Here is a 19,971-nt window from a genome sequence, read left to right as displayed (position 1 = left end):
AGTTGATATGGTGACGTTTTCTATGAGGAGAAGTTTGTTAAGTATTTTTGGAGGGAGTCTCCAGTGTCAGTGCTTTGCAACTGTCAGAGGTTCCTTAAGGTTTCAAGATATTGAGGAGTTTGAGGTTTCTTGGTAATATGAATTTTTTTTTGCTCTTATTGATGTCGAGGGAAAGAAAAAGGAAGGCTGGGGATAGAGCTACTGTTTATAGCTTCTATAATGTAAGTGAAAATGGGAACGAACTTCCCCTTAAGTGTTTTATTTACTAAAGTTCCTTATGTACCAAAACATACATAGTCTAATTAACCATCTGATAGAATAGCTTTCAGTAAGTCTAGGAAAAATTGAAGGAAAAAGACATTGTTATTCAAATACATCAAGAAATGCAAAAACAATTTTCTGATGCTTTTCATGGTGAAAAAGGGTTAACTGGCAGGGAATGGTCGGAATGCTTTCAAATCACAATGCATACATTGTGAGTTTGTTAGACGGCTCATTTTGGTATTGCAGGTTTCAGTGATATAAGGATCGCAAAGGTAAGTTAGAATTCTTTGAGACTGATGTTGTATGAGTACCGCTGAATTGTTCGTAGGATGACGCAAATGATTTGTGCTTTTGCAGAATGAGTGCAGGATGGATGGAAGCGTGGAGGCAGGACCTGCGGGGGCTTTTAACTCCCTACCGGAAATAGCTTTGGTGAGTACAGTATGAGAGAGAGAGAGAGAGAGAGAGCTGTCACTGAAAGCCATCATGCATGACAAAGCCAGCTGAGGAAACCATTACACATTTAGTACCTGCGTTTTCCACCTTTGCCTTAAACAATATCATTGTGAAATTATTAGAATGTAATCGAAAATAGCAAACGATTAAAAAAACTTCAATATTTGAATATACCTCAAAAGCATTCTATCTAATTCCAGTTCAAAGACACGTGTCTCACACCACGTAACTGATACGGAAAAGCTCTAAATGTGTGAAGTATTCACAATAAAGTACTTTCATCTACTTGCTTTCAGGATCATTCATTTCACTCATGCGCTCGTAGTTGTAACTACACTTTATGCATACCAATATTACGGATACCGGACAGCAGCGCATTATGAGTAAATTTCATATTGTGGTGACATTTTGAAATGAAATATCAACCTCTGAAATGTCAGGATGGTTTCCCTATGGTCTAACACGTACTCCTGTAATTACATTGTCCGTTTAATGCACCAGTCAGGATTCAGTGCATTTGACAGGTTAGCGTTGATCTGTAACAGATTGTGAATGAAAACACATCTGAAATGCACAACAGGAGCTGTAAAAATTGGGACTCGGGAGAGTGATGTCGAAGCAAATGCAGAGTTTAATTGAGGATTTTACTCAAATCGCTGTCACAGTCCACAGCAGGGTTTTAGAGGATGCTGTAAACAAAGGCATGTCTATGATCTTAAACCAGGCAATTAAACCAGGCTCCAGATATGTCATGTACCAAATGGCACACTTGCAGCCTTAATGTACTTCTTTACACATGTCTATGAGGTCTTCGAGGCCGTAGGGTGTCCCATTTCTCATTTTATGCTTCAGAAGGATGCTTATGAGCACCCTTAATGCAATCTGTGGCGAAGCCTGTATCAAAGTGGACTCAGCTGCAATCTCTTACCCAGAACCCCTTGTGATTGTTAGCGAGGACCGATCACGGCGAATGAGTTGGTTGACAGAAAATAGCAACAGCGTTTACATTAAAGCCAACAACTTTACAACTTTTACAAGTGATTAACAGGTTCCTTCCTTGCCTAATGCATGCAGCAGACTTGCTGACCTGTACGAAAAATCCATTTGAATCCATTTAAATCAGAGTACGCTACAAGTTATTATTGAAAAATATGCAATAGGTTTTCTTTTGCCCCCAATAAAAAAGAGCCGATGACAGTATGAATCTAGAACTACTGACCATTGTGCAAATGCTTTGAACTCGATATTACCTGACCCCATGGAAGCTCCACCCCTTTCCACCATCTCATGTTAGTAATATTTGAAGGGTGCAGCTTTGTTTTCTGTGTATGTAAATGGAGAATGGTTTTTAGTTCATTAATGTGAAATTAAATCAATCAGCATATGTTTGACTTGCTAACATTTGAAAAGTATGTAGTTAAGATAATTATTTTGGCCAAAAATACCCCAAAATGGCACTTTTTTTTTTATCCAAATGAGGCCTACAGTGAAGCTAAATATATAAAATAGATATACATCAAATAGACATTTGGGTTTCAGATCAAACATGAACATGAGACGATAGATCAGAAATTCAGCTTTCGTTTCCTGATATTTACATCAAGATCTGTTAAACAACTTAGAAAATGTCACTTTCCGTTTGAACTCACCCATTGTTCAACTGATCGATAACATGTGACTGACAGGTGTTTCTTCTTGATCAAATGTGCCCTGTTATATTCAGTGTTTAAACAATTAATAGCTCTGAATGTCTGCTCTTGGTTTGGGCCCTGGGATTTGCCAGTGAAGATCGCATTTTGTGTTAAAAAGGATAAACCAACATGAAGACCATATAGATGCCTAGGGAAGAAAAGCAAGTCATTTTGAAGCTGAGAAAAGAGGGAAAAAAATCAGAGTCATTGCACATGCATTGGGCATAGACAATACAACAAATTGGAATGTCCTGAAAAAAAAAAAAAGAAACCATTGGTATACTAACAACCCGACTTGGAACAGATCGGCCAAGGAAAACGACAACAGTTTATGACAGAAACATTGTAAGAGCTGTGAAGAAAAACCAAAAAACAACAGTCAGTGACATCATCAACGTCCACAGGCCAGGGGTGAAGGTATCACAATCTACTGTTCAAGGAAGACTTTGAGGGCATAAATATACAGGCCATTCCACAAGATGCAAACCACTCGTCAGCAGTAGGAATCAAACGGCCAGACTGAAATTCACAAAGAAATACATAGATGAGCCAAAAAAGTTACCAAGATTAACCTCTACCAAACCAAGTGGAAACAAGATTAACCTCTACTAAAGTGATGGAAAGACCAAAGTGTGTAGAAAGAAAGGATCTGCTCATGATCCAAAACATAGAAGCTCATCGGTCAAGCATGGTGGATGTAGCGTAATGGCTTGGGCTTGCATGGCTGCTTCTGGAACAGGCTCACTAATCTATACTGATGATGTAACTCGTGATGGTAGCAGCAGAATGAATTCAGAAGTCTACAGAAAAATCCATCCAATCTAATTGGGAGGAACTTAATCATGCAGCAAGCCAATGATACGCTGCCAACACAACAAAAGTCTTCATCACTGGAAAAAGGTTTTAGATTGGCCAAGTCAATCACCAGACCTTAACCCAATTGAGTATGCATTTCACTTCCTGAAAAGGAGACCAAAGGGGGAAACCCCTCGAAACAAACAACAATTTAAAGGAGCTGTGGTACAAGCCTGAAAAATCATCACAAAGAAGAATTGAACAGTTTGGTGATGTCCGTGAATCGCTGCATGATGCAGTTATTGCAAGCAAGGGATATGCAACTAAATATTAAGTGTTATTGATGTTCGTTAACTTTAAGACTTCCTATTCCTATACTTTTGCTCACCTAAAATGTGCCATGTTCTAAGTTGTTTAACACATCTAGATGTAAATATCAGGACACGGAAGGTGAAATTCCCATCTATCGTCTAATATTCATCTTTTGATCTCAAACCCAAATGTCTTCAGTGTATCGCAAAAAAAAAAAAAAAAAAATGTCCTTGCTGTTCCAACACTCACAGATGAGACTGTATGTCCAGTTTCTACCTTAGATAAATGGTTTGTGAAAGGATAAAAAGACCCTGGCATGACCACGCATCACTCCTCTACAAGTAGCAGGTCTGCATTCAGCCGCATTGTGAGAGGTTTTGATTAATGTTTATACATGTTCTTATACACCACTGTGTAAGTGTGATGTTACTACACGTTATGTACAAATCACTCAAATAGTAACAGGTGGTAATACCTGAACAGTCAAGTAAAATTGCTTCAGGACAAGTGGCTGGAATAACAGTGTTGTTTATAACACAAATCACTCCTGAGAATCCTATTATAAGATAAGCCAAGCCTTTGATGATTGACTGATGATTTATTACTGCTAATTAGTCGATAAATATAGTTTAGGCTACATACTATTCTGTAGATGTGCCTTTTTATGGCCAGAGTAGGTAAAAAGGTGTATGTGTACTGAGATTCTCAGCATCAAAAGGAATATGTTTTATTCCACATTAAAAAAAAAACCTTAAGGTTGAGAAAAAGTGAGAGCAACAGCTGTGAATGGAATTTGCAATATCACACCCAGAAGGTGGTAAACGTTCAAGATAGTATCTCTGATATAAAAAGTAATCAGGGAAAGCCAAGCAACTTCTGTGATCCTGAATTTGAACCCCAGAGCAGATTAAATGTGCGGTACCATGTTACCATGGCAAGAGTTAGCTACAGTCAGAAGGCAGAAATCCTGAGTAACATTAACCTAAGCTCATAGCTTGTTGATTAAAACATTAATCCTGCTACATATTTCAGGCCCCTGTGTGTCTGCAATGTTGTTTTACAGGAAGTTTAATTTCATTGGTTCCTCCAGAATATGAATTTTGCACATTCTAATACCATTTCAGGATGAAGTGCAATCTCGTATCGAGTCTCCACCTAATTTCAGACCCCCACCTCCACCTGGACACGGAAGTCCGAAGGTCCAGCTCAAACGCCCTACATCTAAACTGTGCCAATCCAACCTGCTCTTTACAACCCCCTGCAGGATGCAGCAGGAACGTCATACTCTTAACCACATCGACCCACACATGCACTCGTCCTGCTCAGCTCACACTTCCCCATGCACTGTCCACCACAGTTCCTCCCCCTGTGTCTCCCATCGTTCTCCTCCACCCTGCTCCCTCCATCGCTGCTCTCCATGTTCTCTCCATCGCTCTGGACCTTCAGTTGAACCGCCAGCCAAAGACCTCGTCCAGTTTCTGATGAGCAAGCAGGCGGCCATGTTGCCGCCCCATCTGGAATCTGCAAGCCGCTCGAGAGCTGCGACTCCGACCCCCAGCCGATCGGCTCGCTCTTCTCCGTCCCTCTCGCCCTCGTTGCGTATACCTGCACCGCCACCTTGCAGCCCGGAAAAACCCGAGGTCACGATTTCCGCACCCGATATGAGCCCCAGAATGGCTTGCCACCACAGACTCAACGTTGAGCAGGAGACTATGGAGGAGAAGACACGGATCCAACCACGAGGTGAGAGGAGCATTACAAAGCTTCTGATCAAACTTTAGTCAAGTAACTTTTATTATAGTTTATGTTGTGAACATTGTATTGTATTTTTAGCTTTTTTAAAATAGATTATGCTTTGGTGTCTTTGGCCTCAATATTGTTACATATTCAATTACTGAGATAAAGATAGGCATTTTTCAGTAATATTTTACTATTGTATTACTACAACTCTAAATCAGATGTCCTGATTGAATAAGAATTGCTTAGTAGTGAACACAACATATGGGTTAAATAGAAGGGGCAATTTTATTTGCTCTTTGGAGTCAAAATGTGTGAAGACAGGGTAAATTTACTTCTAAAACGTGTGTGATTAAATTTGTGCATCGATGCTTGTGTGTTTATGGATTTGTGTCTATATTCATTGACGTGTGGGAGTGTAATGTGTGCCTGCACTTTTATTTCTCTTTTATTTTCTTGTAAGTGTAAGTGCTTTCATTGTATGTACAGCTATTGTCTTATCTGTGTGTGTGTGTGTGTGTGTGTGTGTGTGTGTGTGTGTGTGTGTGTGTGTGTGTTGTCAGGGGCTACTCTATCCCAGCTGTCAGACAGTGGACAGACCCTGAGTGAGGACAGCGGCGTGGACATTGCGGAGGCTGGGGGAATGTGTAAGGACAGCAGTCCTCGGCCTGGTAAAGCCGTATCTCACAATGCATCAGGAGAGCCGCACGGGGCAGAGAGAGCAGTAAAGATTCCTAATCACCAGGTGAGGACCAGAGCGCTCAACATGGCCGAGTAATACAGATATCTATTTCACTACACATTTAGAAACAGGAAATAAGCTGGGGAGATAATGGAACAGTGATAGTGATGACTGTAAAAACACCTGCATCGTTACTATGATGCATATGGCTTTTATTCACAATCTGCTCATACTGAATGTCCTATCAGCATACTTAGTACTGTTTGATTTTATCGAATACAGAAGAGTAATGATTTATAATCCCACTATCAGGTATCACCCAGAGGAGGATGGGTTTCCTTGAGTCGTTACGGATCTAAATTACATATGGATAAAACTACATCCAGATTTCTGTAAAACTGTATTGGGACAGCATCTATTGTTAAAACCCCAATACAAATGAAATTGAATTGAATGTAGAAATGTCCAGATGAACATTCAGTGCGTTTACATGGACAACAATAATCCACTATTAACCCGATTAAGACAATACTCTGATTAAGAAACTACCAAGTAAACAGCAATTTTTAATTACCTTAATCCGATTAAGGTCATACTCGAAGTAAACACAAATCGAATTAAGACGTGTGGAGTACTCCTGTTTTAGTCACATTAAAAAAAGTATTTCTGTATTGCAGACATGTAAAAACCTTAATCACACTATTAACATCGTGTGAGAGTTTTCACCGCATTTTGCGACAGGACACGTACACACACGGCAGTGCTCAACCGTTTTACGGCAAACAAAAGAGCACAGCTGCGTCCCAAACTGCGTACTTGCCTACTATAGGCCTGTAGCAGGAGAAATACATGTATCTCGGCTACTATATAGTAGGTAAGTACGCGGTTTGGGACGCAGCCCACGACTTCAAGCAGTCGTCTATTTGCACGTACAGCATGACAAATAATTAACTGCACTTAAAGCGTTCGTAAAAAAGTTAAATAAAAACACCCAAAACTGTACACGGTACCATAACGAAGACGAACTGTATGTTGATACGTGAAATTGTGGAGGGAACGTCAGATGGCATGGCACGGTGACGTAATGACGTGTGACGTTAATCGCTCTATGTTCTATAACATGTAAAACGGGAACATGACCGGAGTATTCTAAAAGCGACTCATGTAAACACCTTAATCAGAATATTGTCTTATTCAGAATAAGGTCAATAATTAGATTCCTGCTGTCCATGTAAACATAGTCATTGTTTCTTTGCCTGATTGGTTAGCCAGCAAGGTTCTGCTAAATGAATTTCTTCAAATAATGTACTTTCAAAGCATTGGAAATTGGAGAAAAAGTTGAAAATGTTGAAAGAAATGTTGGATATTCTGTTTTCAAATGAATATAGACTAAAGACACCAAGGTTTTAAATCTGTTAGTTTTAGACATTGCCTTATTTTCTGCACTAACCTAGCCTCTCTGTATCACATTTAATGACATTGGAAAGAAAGCCAAACAAAATGAATAATCTGAAAAACATTCTGAAGATCAGGATTTTTTTCCACCTCAAGGACTCGTTGAGGATAGGTTTTAGGTTTTAAAATTTAGAAAACGTTAACAAGACAAAAAAAAAACAAACATCCGGTCTGCAGGAAATTCAAAGTATTTTAAAGAGATTTTGAAAAGAAATATCTCACTATAAAATCATTTTTTTTAAAAAAAACGTATAAAGTATTTCTGTTTATGTTTGTGCTGCATTTGTACAGTGTAAATCTTTGCAATTGAAAACTGAAAGCTTGTGCAGGTTGCAAAATAAAACAGGACTGTCTTGCTTACAATGTGACAAACATTGCACCAACAAACCAGACTATATGCTTTTTTTCCTCCCTTTATTCTCTTTTTTTTATTTCAGTGCTTCTTTATGTTTCAATCGTCTGACGTGTTATTATGTGCACAAGTACAGTGTAAAATATGTCATGAAATTCTTACTTGTTCTTCTGCAACAACATTACAACAACAGACACAAACATAATGATCTACAGAATATTATCTACATTTCATACATTATGAGTGGTGAGTCTCACAGTATTGTGTATATGCTGTGTGATGCTTTACTCGGAGTGATTCGGCAATGACTCCTTTAAAAAAACAAAAACAAAAAAAAACATACATCTGAACTTCAATTGAAAAAGCTTGAGAAAGTTTCCAGTGTCAAACGTTGTAGTGATCAGAACCATGGAGAAATAAATGGGGTTTGAAAATACAGAAGACAGCAGGTTTGTCCTGAGCTTAACCCCTTCGCTCTGCTCCTAATTATTATTTTTGAATTAAAAGCAATCCAGTGTAATAGCAGGACTGGTAGATCATAGGTGTTTGAGGGGATTTTACACTTTCATTATTCATGTATTTTTCTCTGTCTCTTCCTCTCTGTGTGTTATAGTCAGGGCTGTCTGGGCCTACATTGGTACGGGTGTCCAAGAGCGTTAATACACTGGGCATTGCTGTGGAAGGTGGCGCCAACACTAGACAACCTCTTCCACGCATTGCAACTATACAGGTGTGTATCAGCAGCACCACTGACATGGTCGAACCTCCATGTAAAAATATGTTTTTTTAACAGCATCGTTTTCATCCCCATGAGGAAGACCTTTCTGTAAGAGCAACATATGTTAAACGAAAGCTGAGACAGTTTTAACTCCTAAACTCTAAGACGGCAGTAATGAGATGAAAGCGTCTGTTTAACCAACCATCAGACGGACAAGCTCAGCCGGAACGGCACTATGAGACATTAAGGTCCTCTTAAAAAGCAATTTTCTGGTGGACACTTAAGCTGCGGGTCAGTGGAACAGCATTGCTCGTATAACTGCCTGTTAGCCAATTAGTCATGCGATTAATAGCCTACAGATCATTTGTGCTACGGGCTTTTAACTGCTTTAGTATTAACTTTACCTCTTTGACCTCTGGAAGTAATAGGCTTCTGCCTGCAATAAAACACTTTTGGATGTCTCTTTAAGATTCTTGTTTTTCTATGTTCATAAATATAATAATAATAATAATATCCATCAGTAGCTAGACAATGAAACTGATAGGTCTGACCACAGCTTTATATTGTGAGAGAATCACACATGTAGATGGAATTATAAGACTGATGTGGAGCAAACTATTCCACAAGCACTTAAAAACAGATAGGCTGTTAGTTGCTAATTTTTATTTATTTATTTATTTATTTAAGTCCATTGCTCTGTAACCCTTCTGTTCAAACCAAAAACCATTTACCGTTTTGTCGTCTGTCCTGTTGGGCAATTTGTACTTTGATTGGACAATGTTAGTAGTTAATGCTTAGTCTGTCTACATTTAGTTTCTCTTCCAAAGGCATTTTGGTGGGAAAAAAGTAAGAGTGAATAAATAATCCACCTCCGTTGTATTTAATAAACCTACAACTGCATTTTACATCTGTTTTAATGTTATGGATGTGTCAGTGAAGGAGGCTGAAAAAATATCAGCCCAATTATACATTAGCTATAAGGGGGCGTTTGACTCTGTGTAATCGTTTGACGTGACTGTCACTGATAGGCTGTATCAATCTACAGTGTGGGCTTGAAAGAAATCAGCCCCAGCCTCATGTTCATACCGTTCTGTGTGTTTTTTCTTGAGACCAATGGTGGTGCTCTTGCACTTGGTTCCACAAAATAAAAAATAAAAAATAAGCCACTGTGAGATATTTGTTAACAGCAACGAATGTGCCAAAAATGAAATGTTGTATTGAGGACCTTTTTTCAAAAAAAATCTTTGAAAGTCTAGAGGAGATGGAAAGAGGGGCCTTGTTATCACATTTATACCAGTTGTCCCTGGTGGTAAAATATGAATGAGCATATTCTAAAGTCAGGGACTGATATGTTTGATGTTTTTCTGTGTGTGTGTGTGTGTGTGTGTGTTTGTGTGAGAGAGAGAGAGAGAGAAGGGGGGAGGGGGGAAAACAAGTTTGTGATTTTTCTCCCTTGCAGTTTCTTTATATAAATGGTAAATGGCCTGCACTTATATAGCGCTTTTATCCAAAGCGCTTTACACCATGTCTCACTCACCCATTCACACGCACACTCACACACATCAATGGTAGCAGAGCTGCCATGCAAGGCGCTAACTTTCCATCGGGAGCAATTTGGGGTTTAGTGTCTTGCCCAAGGACACTTCGGTATGTGGAGTCATGTGGGCCAGGAATCGAACCGCCAACCCTACGATTAGTGAACAACCCACCCTACCACCTGAGACACAGCTGCCCATAAATATATATAAATTCAAAAGACTTTCCAAAACTGACTTTTGTAATATGTGTTATGACAATATGTAAGTAATAGAAAGAATGTCACAGGAAATGTGTGACAATGTGCTGAGATTTTACCACCCTGAAGTTACAGACTCACACTTTTATTCCTCATATACCACAGCAGTTTGCCAATGATTACAATTTTTATTAATTATTGAATGGCAATTGTGGAACATGCACAATAAAAGATCATTCCTTAAATGCTGTGAAAGTTGCTACTTGTTGTGAAAAAGCTTGAAGTCTGGTGTAATGATATTTTTTTCGCCATATCACCTATGACATTTTTGACTTAAAGTGAACAAAGATTTTACATATAAATTTTTATTTTTTTTTTATTTGAAACTGCAAAAGTAACAATAAAAAAATAAACAGCAACCTAATTCACACCATACCGTCCTTTATTTTGTGGATTATGTGGATTATTCGATGTACTTTTGTCATAATTATATAATGTAATAGTTTCTATTTAAACCACTTTTACATGTTTGGACTCCAAATGAAGGGCTGCATCTATTATTATTATTATTATTATTATTATTATAACAAAGTTGAAGAAGAAGAAAGAATGTTGGATGAAGGAACCCTTTTTTTTACACAGACAAGCTTCAAGTTTAATGTGCTGAAAAAAAGATTAGCATTACAATTAATCTGCTCTTTGATTGCTGTGAGTTTCATCAGTGCTGAATGTAGTGTCGAACCCAAACGACAAGCTCTCGAGACGCCATTTTCCTGATTAGAACACGGCACAGAGCTGTAGTGCTTCTTGTGAGAGACTCTTATTCACCCACTTATGTGTCGCATGTCAAAATCGACCATGACGACATTGTGGGAAATTGGACTCAAACATATGTAAAACTTCTGGGCCATGAGGTTAATGTTCCAATTCATTTCCTCCTGTAGGAGTGTTGAAAAGCTTTGGCAGATTGTGGAGCTGTTATAGCAGTGAACCTCTTGCTATCAGTGATGTAATTAATTCATTCACTTATTAATTACAGAAATTAACAGAAGTAGATAGCCGTGCCGTCTCACAGCTCCAGCGTTCCTTGGATTGATCATGCGTTTGGGTAACACCACATGGAGTGCAGCCACTTCAACTTTTCAGACTTCAGCATTAGCACTTTGCTATTGTATGGCTGGAAACTGCTTTCCAGTGTGGGCCAGATCTGCTCACACAAAGTAGTAGTTCAGCTGCACAACATGATGTGCATAATATCAGGTGTGCTCTGACCTACACAACTCCAGTGGTTGCTTACACTTGCAACTATTCATGTACTCTTACTGAGATGGCAGTTTGCAACTAATAAACTCTTAGAAAAAATAAAACATTGTGGCCAAGTACACAATGAGATATACAACACTGACTCAAATCCCATCAACCTCTAAGTGTAATTACTGGCACATTTTACCTGACAGAACAATGGTCGACAGCAGTGGTTAACCACCAGCTAGTGGAAGATACTGAAATCCTCCCCCAAGAACAATGGGTGCGACAAAACCTTTTTTGCACTAGTCAAGGTCACTGCACAGCAAATTGATTACACCAGGGCCAATACATCATAGATAAGTGTGAATGTGGTGGTATCCAGTCAACGACACCTCCTCAAAGGCTGTTGCTCTAACAAGACTGAAGGTGGCCTGAGGTCTCTCCACATCAGAGATTTAAAGGCTTAGACATGGCACACAACAAATGCCAAAAGTTTGTGGACACTGGACCTTCAAAGCCATATTTGCTTGTTCAACATCCCATTCCAGATTTAGTCCCTCCTTTATTATATTATAATAACCTCAAATCTTCTGGGAAACCTTTCCATTAGACTTTGGAGCATGGCTGTGGGGATTTGCCCATTCAGCCACAAGACCATTAGTGAGTTCAGGCACTGATGATGAGCGAGGATGGCTATCACGCATCCAGCGTTCCAATTCAACCTAAGTGAGTTCAGTGGGGTTGAGGTCAGGGCTCTTTGCAGGCCACTAGAGTTCTTCCACTCTAATCTTGGCAAACCATGTCTTAATGGACCTTGCTTTATGCACAGGGGCACTGTCATGCTGGAACAGGTTTGGGCCTCTTAGACATCCTATACACTTATGTACTTCTAACATTGTGGCAACAGTTTGGAGAAGGCTTATATATTGGCGTGATGATCAGGTGTGCACATACTTCTGGTCATATAGTGTAGCTAAATTGCACTTAGTTGTGAATAAGTGTGTCAGGAATTCCTCCTGTTAGTATTCAGCACGAGGAGCATGTTTGTTTTTTTCCATCTTTTGGTGGCCAGTTTGGTTACCTACCCATTCCCACCCACAAGTCAGCTTTCCCCAATCATAAGACAGCTACCAACTCTGGAGGGTGAAGACCAACACATGGTTCTTCAGAGACACGTGAAACCAGCCAACCATATCTTTTTGAACTGCTGCGTAACAGGGCAGTGTAACACACTTTGAGGAAAGCTCTATCTGCCCTCTTCTGCATACACAAGCTCACAGATGCTTAACAATTGGCTAGTGTCACTGTGATTGACAGGGAAAGGGTATTGCATCCCTCCCACCCTCCATTGGCTCCACAGATGGCTGTGGCATTCTCAGGATTTGAACTTGTGATCTCTTGAAAATCGTTTCTGGCTGTTCTAATGATTTGTTTGGATTTCCTGCTATAAGCTTTTTTTTTTTCATTAATACATGCCTTTGTTTTGATTTGAGGCTTGTCTATGCCCCTGTCTTTGGTGTCACTGGTGATTGCCTGATTGTGTCCAAGTGTTCTGAGTTAGTCCTTTGATTAGTTCGTCTATTTATACCCTCTGGTGTCTTTGTCTTGTTGCAAGGTCTTGTCGATGGTGTGGTGCATTTCTGAGCATTGCTTTTTGTTTCCTGGCCTTTGTTTCTGGTATAACTTTCTGATTTGAACCCATGCTCGTGGTTAATGTTGTCTGCCTGTGATTTGACCGCTGCCTAGAGTAGTAATGATGATTATTGAATTACTCCAAAATAGACTTATTTTATGCAGTTGCATTCTGCTGTATATTAAAGAGTGTATGAATGTGTGTGCCCATGATGCAAAGCTATGGTGGCCCATCCAGGGTGTATTTGCGCCTTACACCCCAGTGTTCCTGGGATAGCCTCCAGATCCAGCACGACTCTGACCAGGACAAAAGTGCTTCCAGAAGACAAAACCTGGTCGACTAAATTACTCATTCAGCTATGAAATGTTGATATCTGTCCGACCCTAGGGCTCACTCACACTGTGTTCAGTGATAAGGTCACACTCGGATGAGCAATGGAGGACAGGGCTGTGAAGTTTGTGCTTGTCTTTATGGTGAGAAGATTACACTTGTCCTGTCTGTATGAGTGAGAATGTTTTATCTGCTTCCTCAGTGTTAGTCAAAACTAATTGTTCATGAGACATCGGAATTACATTTAATGTTCAGTGAGATCGTTGACAATGTGACTGTGTTAATATCTTCACAGCAGAGTTTAAACTAAATCTTCTTAGTTTATACTACGCTATATAATTGTTGTTGTTTTTTTAAGTAATAAAACACACAGATGGTAGTGTTATAGGAAAATAATCAGTGACAGGATAACATGATGTTACCACTCTAGAGTTGATAATTTTCCTATAACAACATATCCTGAAGTGTTTTATTCCTCTTATACCAGAGCAACAATTACAATTTTTATGTATTAAAGAAATATTGTAAAATGCATCTATTTATATTTACAATGTGGAACATCTTCAAAACAAGTTCTTCTTATAACTTACGTAACAGTTGTTCCCTCACCATTTTTTCATCTGTCCTAAAAACTTCCTTATATAGAGGAAAACATCATTACACAGCACTGACACTGGAGACTCCTTCCATAAATGTTATATTTATGGAAGGCTGCAGAGGGGGTACCGGGAGTGTAGCATCATGTGCTTCACAGAGACGTGGTTGAACGAACTCAGTACGGATTCACTGGTCATACTGGATGGATTTCAACTTGTGAGAGTGGACAGGAGAGCAAAGGAGAGCGGTAAGAGGAAGGGTGGGGGAATAGCGATGTTTGTGAATGAGAGATGGTGTAACCCTGGGCATTTCAGGGTTAAAGAGCAGCGGTGAACTAGGGATATTGAGTTGCTAGCTGTTAGCATGCGGCCATGTTACCTGCTAAGGAAGTTCTCGCATGTCATCGTGATAACTGTCTACACCCCCCTCCCACCCCCCGACTGATGCTGCAGTGGCATGTGAGCTGCTACACACTGTTGTGTCACAGCCGCAGACATCGCACCCACATTCCTTCCTTCTCATCTCCGGGGACTTTAATCATGCTTCCCTGTCCTCAACTCTCCCCACCTTCACCCAGTATGTTAAATGCCACACTAGGGGCAATAAAACATTGTATCTGCTGTATGCAAACACAAAAGATGCATACAGCTCTTCACCCCTTCCCCTGCTCGGCTGCTCAGATCACAACCTGGTCCATCTGCTGCCTGTCTACATACCTTTGGTGAATAAACATCCTCCAATCACAAGGTATGTGAGAAAATGCTCTGAAGAGACTAGTGAGGCACTAAGAGACTGTTTTGAGTCCAAGGACTAGGAAATGCTTTGTAGTTTGCACAGGGATTGCATTGATGGTCTCGCTCACTGTGTAACGGACTACATTAATTTCAGTGTGGAGAACACCGTGCCTAACAAGAAGGTTCATGTTTTCCAACAACAAACCCTGGGTGACTCCTGAGCTCAAAGCCCTGCTAAATGAAAAAAGGAGACTGTTCAGATTGGGGGACAAAGATGAGCTGAGGAGGGTTCAAAAACAGCTCAGAGGGGAGATAAGGAAAGGAAAAGACAGCTACAGGAAAAAGGAGGAGCGCCTTCAACAGAACAACAAGAGGGAGGTCTGGAGGGGACTGAAAACAATCTCAGGTCAGAACCAAGACAGTGGGAGGGGCCTTGTATCCGGTGACCATGACAGGGCCAATGAATTAAATCTGTTTTTTAATATATTAGATTCGGCTCCATCTCCTCCCGCCTTCTACCAGACCTCAGACCTGTCAGTGGCTGAACCTTTCCTTTTTAGGCCACCGGGCACCCCCTCCTCCACCCTCAGGCTTCAAAGATATCGGCATCATCCAATTCACACCTCAGAGCTTCTTAGATATCAGCATCACACAGTTCACACCTCTCCACCGCTCACCATCCCTCACTCAAGGAGGTTTCACACCCCTGACCCCCATCCAACTCAACAGTAATAATCAACATCAATAACTCCCTCATGCAGTCTCTCTCTGAAAGTCAATCAGGTGAAGAATGAGCTAAAGCAGATCAAGGCAAGAAAGGCCCTGGGCCCTGATGGAATCAGCTACAGACTGCTTAAAGACTCAGCTCAGTGAGGTCATCCTGCACATCTTTAACCTGAGCGTCAGACTGGAGTGAGTTCCAGTACTGTGGAAGACTTCCTGTTTGGTTCCAGTACACAAAATTGCGCATCCTAGGGAGCCCAACCACTTCAGACCGGTAGCCTTAACTTCTGACCTGATGAAGTCCATGGAGAGGATTGTACTGCAACAGCTGCGGACCCTGGTGAGCCTAGAGCTAGACCCCCTACGGTTCGCTTACCGACCAGGCATTGGTGTTGATGACACCATTATTTATCTAATGCACAGATCACTAATACTCCTGGAGAATACTGGGAGCATTGTGAGGATCATGTTTTGTTCAGTGCTTTCAATACAATCCAGCCATCACTACTTAGGGGGAAGCTTTTGGGAGCTGGAGTTGACCGCCATCTGGCTGCATGGATCACCATCTATTTCACTGACAGACCACAGTATGTGAGGCTCCAGAACTGTATGTCGGATGTGGTGGTTAGCAGCATGAGAGCACCACAGGATACAGTGCTCGCTCCCTTTCTCTTCACCCTGTACACAGTGGACTTCAGACATAATACTAGCAGCTGCCACATGCAGAAGTTCTCTGATGGTACTGTCATTGTTGGACGAGTATCAGAGGAGAACGATCAGGAGTTCCGGAAGGTCATCGCTGACTTTGTCAACTGGTGCAAGTTAAACTACCATTGCCTCAATGCCAGCAAGACAAAGGAGATGATGGTCAACCTCTGTAGGAAGCCACCCCAGTCTACACCGGTGCACATCCAGGGTGTTGACAACGAGAGGGTGGAGATGTGCAAATTCCTGGGTGTTCACCTAAACAATAAACTGGACTGGTCCATAAACACAGATTTCCTGTATAAAAAAGGCCAAAGTCGTCTCCACCTGCTGAGGAGACTGAGGTCTTTTGGCGTGTGCAGGACTCTGCTAAAATCATTCATTGACACTGTAGTAGCATCTGCTATCTTCTATGCAGTAGTCGCCTGGCGAGTCGGGAGCACAGAGTGGGACAGGAAATGTCTTAACAAACTGGTTAAGAGAGCTAGCTCTGTCCTGGTCTGCCCGTTGGACAGCATAGAGGTGGTGGGGGAGAGGAGGATGTTAGCCAAGCTGGTGTCAATGGGCAATTCCTCTGACCTCCTGTATGAGACATTGGTGTTTCTGAGCAGCTCCTTCAGCAGCAGACTACTGCACCCTCAGCGTAAGAAAGAACGTTCCCGCAGGTCATTCATCCCTACAGCAGTCAGACTCTTTAATGCAAAAACAACACAATGTAGCACTGCTAGTTGTTTTTGCATCATCAGCCAACATGTTCACAATAATTCTGCAATATGAACATTTATTCATTTATTACTATTTGTCGCTCAACCTCTACTGTTAACTGTGCAATAATCCATTTATGACTTATCTGTATATAAACGAGGTGTTACTCATCTGCATATATTCATATTTGTATTCATCTGTACATACATTGAGGTGTTCTATTCCTATTTTATATATATATATTCTAATCCTTTTTAATGTGCATTGTTTCTTATCTGTTTTTTGTGTAATTGGGCTGCTGTAACGAGGGAATTTCCCCAGTGTGGGCTTAATAAAGTTTATCTTATCTTTTTTTTTTTTTTTTTATCTTATCTTAAACATCTCCTTACAGAAAACGTCATATCAATGATTAAACATTGTTCTTTTAAAATGACATTTAAAATAAAGGACATTGTCCTTTAAAATTTTTAAATGTGTTTATTAAATTTGAGTCTAAGATTACATGGAGTGTACACCATACATATCCCTGTGTAAGCTGTTACTATAGAAAACAATGTATTAGACTGAGGGCATTAATATAAACAGAAATAAACACCTTCTGACCAATCAGATTTGAGAATTCAGCAGCTCAACGGTCTTAAACAATTTATTCCGAAAAGCATCAGCTGACATAAAAACTTCTTCAAAGCCAAGAGCCAAGTGACAGATGTTTCCACATATAGTAATAATAATAATAATAATAATAATAATAATAATAATAATAATAATAATATTAATAAAACTACATAATTACAATAACAAATATATAATTATTAATAAATAAATAAATAAATAAAACTATATATTTTAAAGGTTGTACATTTGGAAAATGTTAGAGTAACTGTAAATAAATAAAAATAAATAAATAAAATAATTAAAAAATGTAACTATTTTATTCTCTCTCTCTCTCTCTCTCTCTCTCTCTCTGTCTCTCTCAGAAAGGGGGCTCGGCTCATCTATGTGGGCAGTTGCAGGTAGGTCAGGTGATCCTGGAGGTCAATGGCATGTCTCTCAAAGGCATGGAGCATCGAGACGCTGCACGTGTCATTGCCGAGGCCTTTAAGACCAAAGAGAAGGACTACATTGACTTCCTGATTGCCGACTTTAATGTTGCCCTATAAGAGGTGTAAGAAACATTACATAAAGCTACGCAGACATTGCACCTTAATATACGTGGACACCGGTGGATAGTAAGGACATATACAGGAGGAGTTGGCCAAGCTGGAGTCCCACAAGTAAAAAATATCTTTCATCTTACCCAATCACATTGCCTGCTTATTAAACAGACTTTTTCAGGGTCACAGAAATGAGGTCCTGCTTTGCTTGCATTCTGTATTTGTGTCCCACCAGGCATCCAGGATTTGTGCGTGTTTATGAAGTAGGATATGATAATGGGACAAGCTCGGAGGTTTTAGGTTGATTATTAAAATCCATCTCGTGAAGCAGCAGTAAAATGAAAGCTTGAAATGACTTGTCTCTGCCCTGTGCTCAAGGACATCCCAGTGCAGACCAGAGATAGATGGAGAGAGCTAATGGATAGTGCTTAAAATCCACTTTGTCTGAGTATGAGCAATATGGGTGGCTGGTGGCTTGCCCTCATTTCACTCTCTGGCCCATATTTTAAATAATGATGGGGAGTTTATAGCACTTTGGATGTCTAAATGGCAAAACATGCTAGGCTGAAGAAAAGCTGAAGAACACTGTTAGCTTGAAAATCATTTCTCATGCAGACCCTACAACTAATCACATATCATGACCTAATACTTAAAAGTGATTAATTTGTACTGCTCTAGAATAATGGTACAACGTCCTGTACATACTTAAAGGAGCATTTCGTAATGTTTGGAGCCCTCTGCTGTCTTCAACTTGAACTGCAATTGCAATGTAAACACTGACAGACTTTTACAATTCCTCCAAACCGGCCCCACCCCGTGGGGTAAAATTTACATATGTTGAACTGCTGATTATAAGGAATTCTGACTGAGCAGCTCTGTTGTAGCTGGAGGCGGAGCTTATTTCTGGGCCAGATAAAGGTTAACGAAAGTCTGAAATTAAGAAAAACTCCAGTTCTATTGCATAGAAAGTTTGGAAATGACAGCTTTTCTGATGTATCTTATGAAATTATTTGAATATTACAGGTCTGTAAGCACTTTCAAACACTATAAAATGCACGTTTAGGGGAAACAATGTTAGAAATGTGCGTGATATGAAAAATATTGACACAGCGGTATATTAATAAGCAACATATCTGGTCTTGATGATGAATGTTCCCAGGCTAGCCCTGTATTCAGTGCGGACTCAAGCACTGTATGGAAGTGAAGTTCCCTGGTGTTATTGCACTTTAGGGAGTACCATTAAGGGGCTCCTCTATCTGAAGACAGGTTAGCCCATTGGATAAAGGAAGTGATTGTGCAAGCATAGTTGAACGCAAGTCAAGAGACTACTTCTTTCATTAAATTTCTCCATGTACCTTCACCAGAGATTAAAATGACTTCATCACAGCCCATAGTGGTGAGTTTGAGTAATTCTCACCCTCAATAGAGTACAATATCACAATATTGAGGGATTTTTCATCCTCAACTATGGGCAATATTTATTTAGTTATTGTCTGGGAGGTACACTATCAGGATATGTTCTGAATCTTCATGAGGACTTGCCCAAACCATGTAACCATGGTTCTATGACTTACTGGAGAACGACAAGGCCATACTGTTTGGTGAGAATGGGAAAGTTGGTGAACGTGACAAAATGGGGACAGTTTAGCCCTTGTTCATGTAATAAAGAGCCCTTATGGTCCTCCATTAGTCATAGAATGATGCTTGTATACATCTTTAATTTACAAGCAATATTTTGAATATTTTGGCAATGCAAAGGTATCAGACAAACCTATAGGCTGTTTATCCACCAGTTTGACTAGTCAATGAAAGAAAAGAATTATAATAAGAGAAAATATTTGTAGTGCGATTCAATACTCAATTTCTTCCTCTCTTCTTCTCTTACCCTTTCTAGCCCTTGCTCTTGTTTATCTCTAACAATCATTAATTAGCCTCAAAGGCTTTG

General features: G+C 40.1%; 1 protein-coding gene across 1 annotated transcript in view; it reads left to right on the top strand.

The window, feature by feature from the left end:
- The window catches only part of whrnb (whirlin b), a 75,538-nt gene extending 57,438 nt beyond the window's left edge, over positions 1–18,100 (top strand). The window contains exons 8-12 of the mRNA XM_053610824.1: positions 622–696; positions 4,643–5,261; positions 5,819–6,000; positions 8,358–8,474; positions 17,850–18,100. Coding sequence (XP_053466799.1) covers positions 622–696; positions 4,643–5,261; positions 5,819–6,000; positions 8,358–8,474; positions 17,850–18,032 — 1,176 coding nt within the window. The 3' untranslated portion in view covers positions 18,033–18,100. The remainder of the gene's footprint in view (positions 1–621; positions 697–4,642; positions 5,262–5,818; positions 6,001–8,357; positions 8,475–17,849) is intronic.
- The last annotated feature ends 1,871 nt before the right edge of the window (positions 18,101–19,971 follow it).

Source organism: Ictalurus furcatus, chromosome 22, assembly GCF_023375685.1.
Source record: "Ictalurus furcatus strain D&B chromosome 22, Billie_1.0, whole genome shotgun sequence".
NCBI lineage: Eukaryota > Metazoa > Chordata > Actinopteri > Siluriformes > Ictaluridae > Ictalurus > Ictalurus furcatus.
Note: the sequence above shows the minus strand (reverse complement) of the source record. Positions and strands in the feature narration are given on the sequence as shown.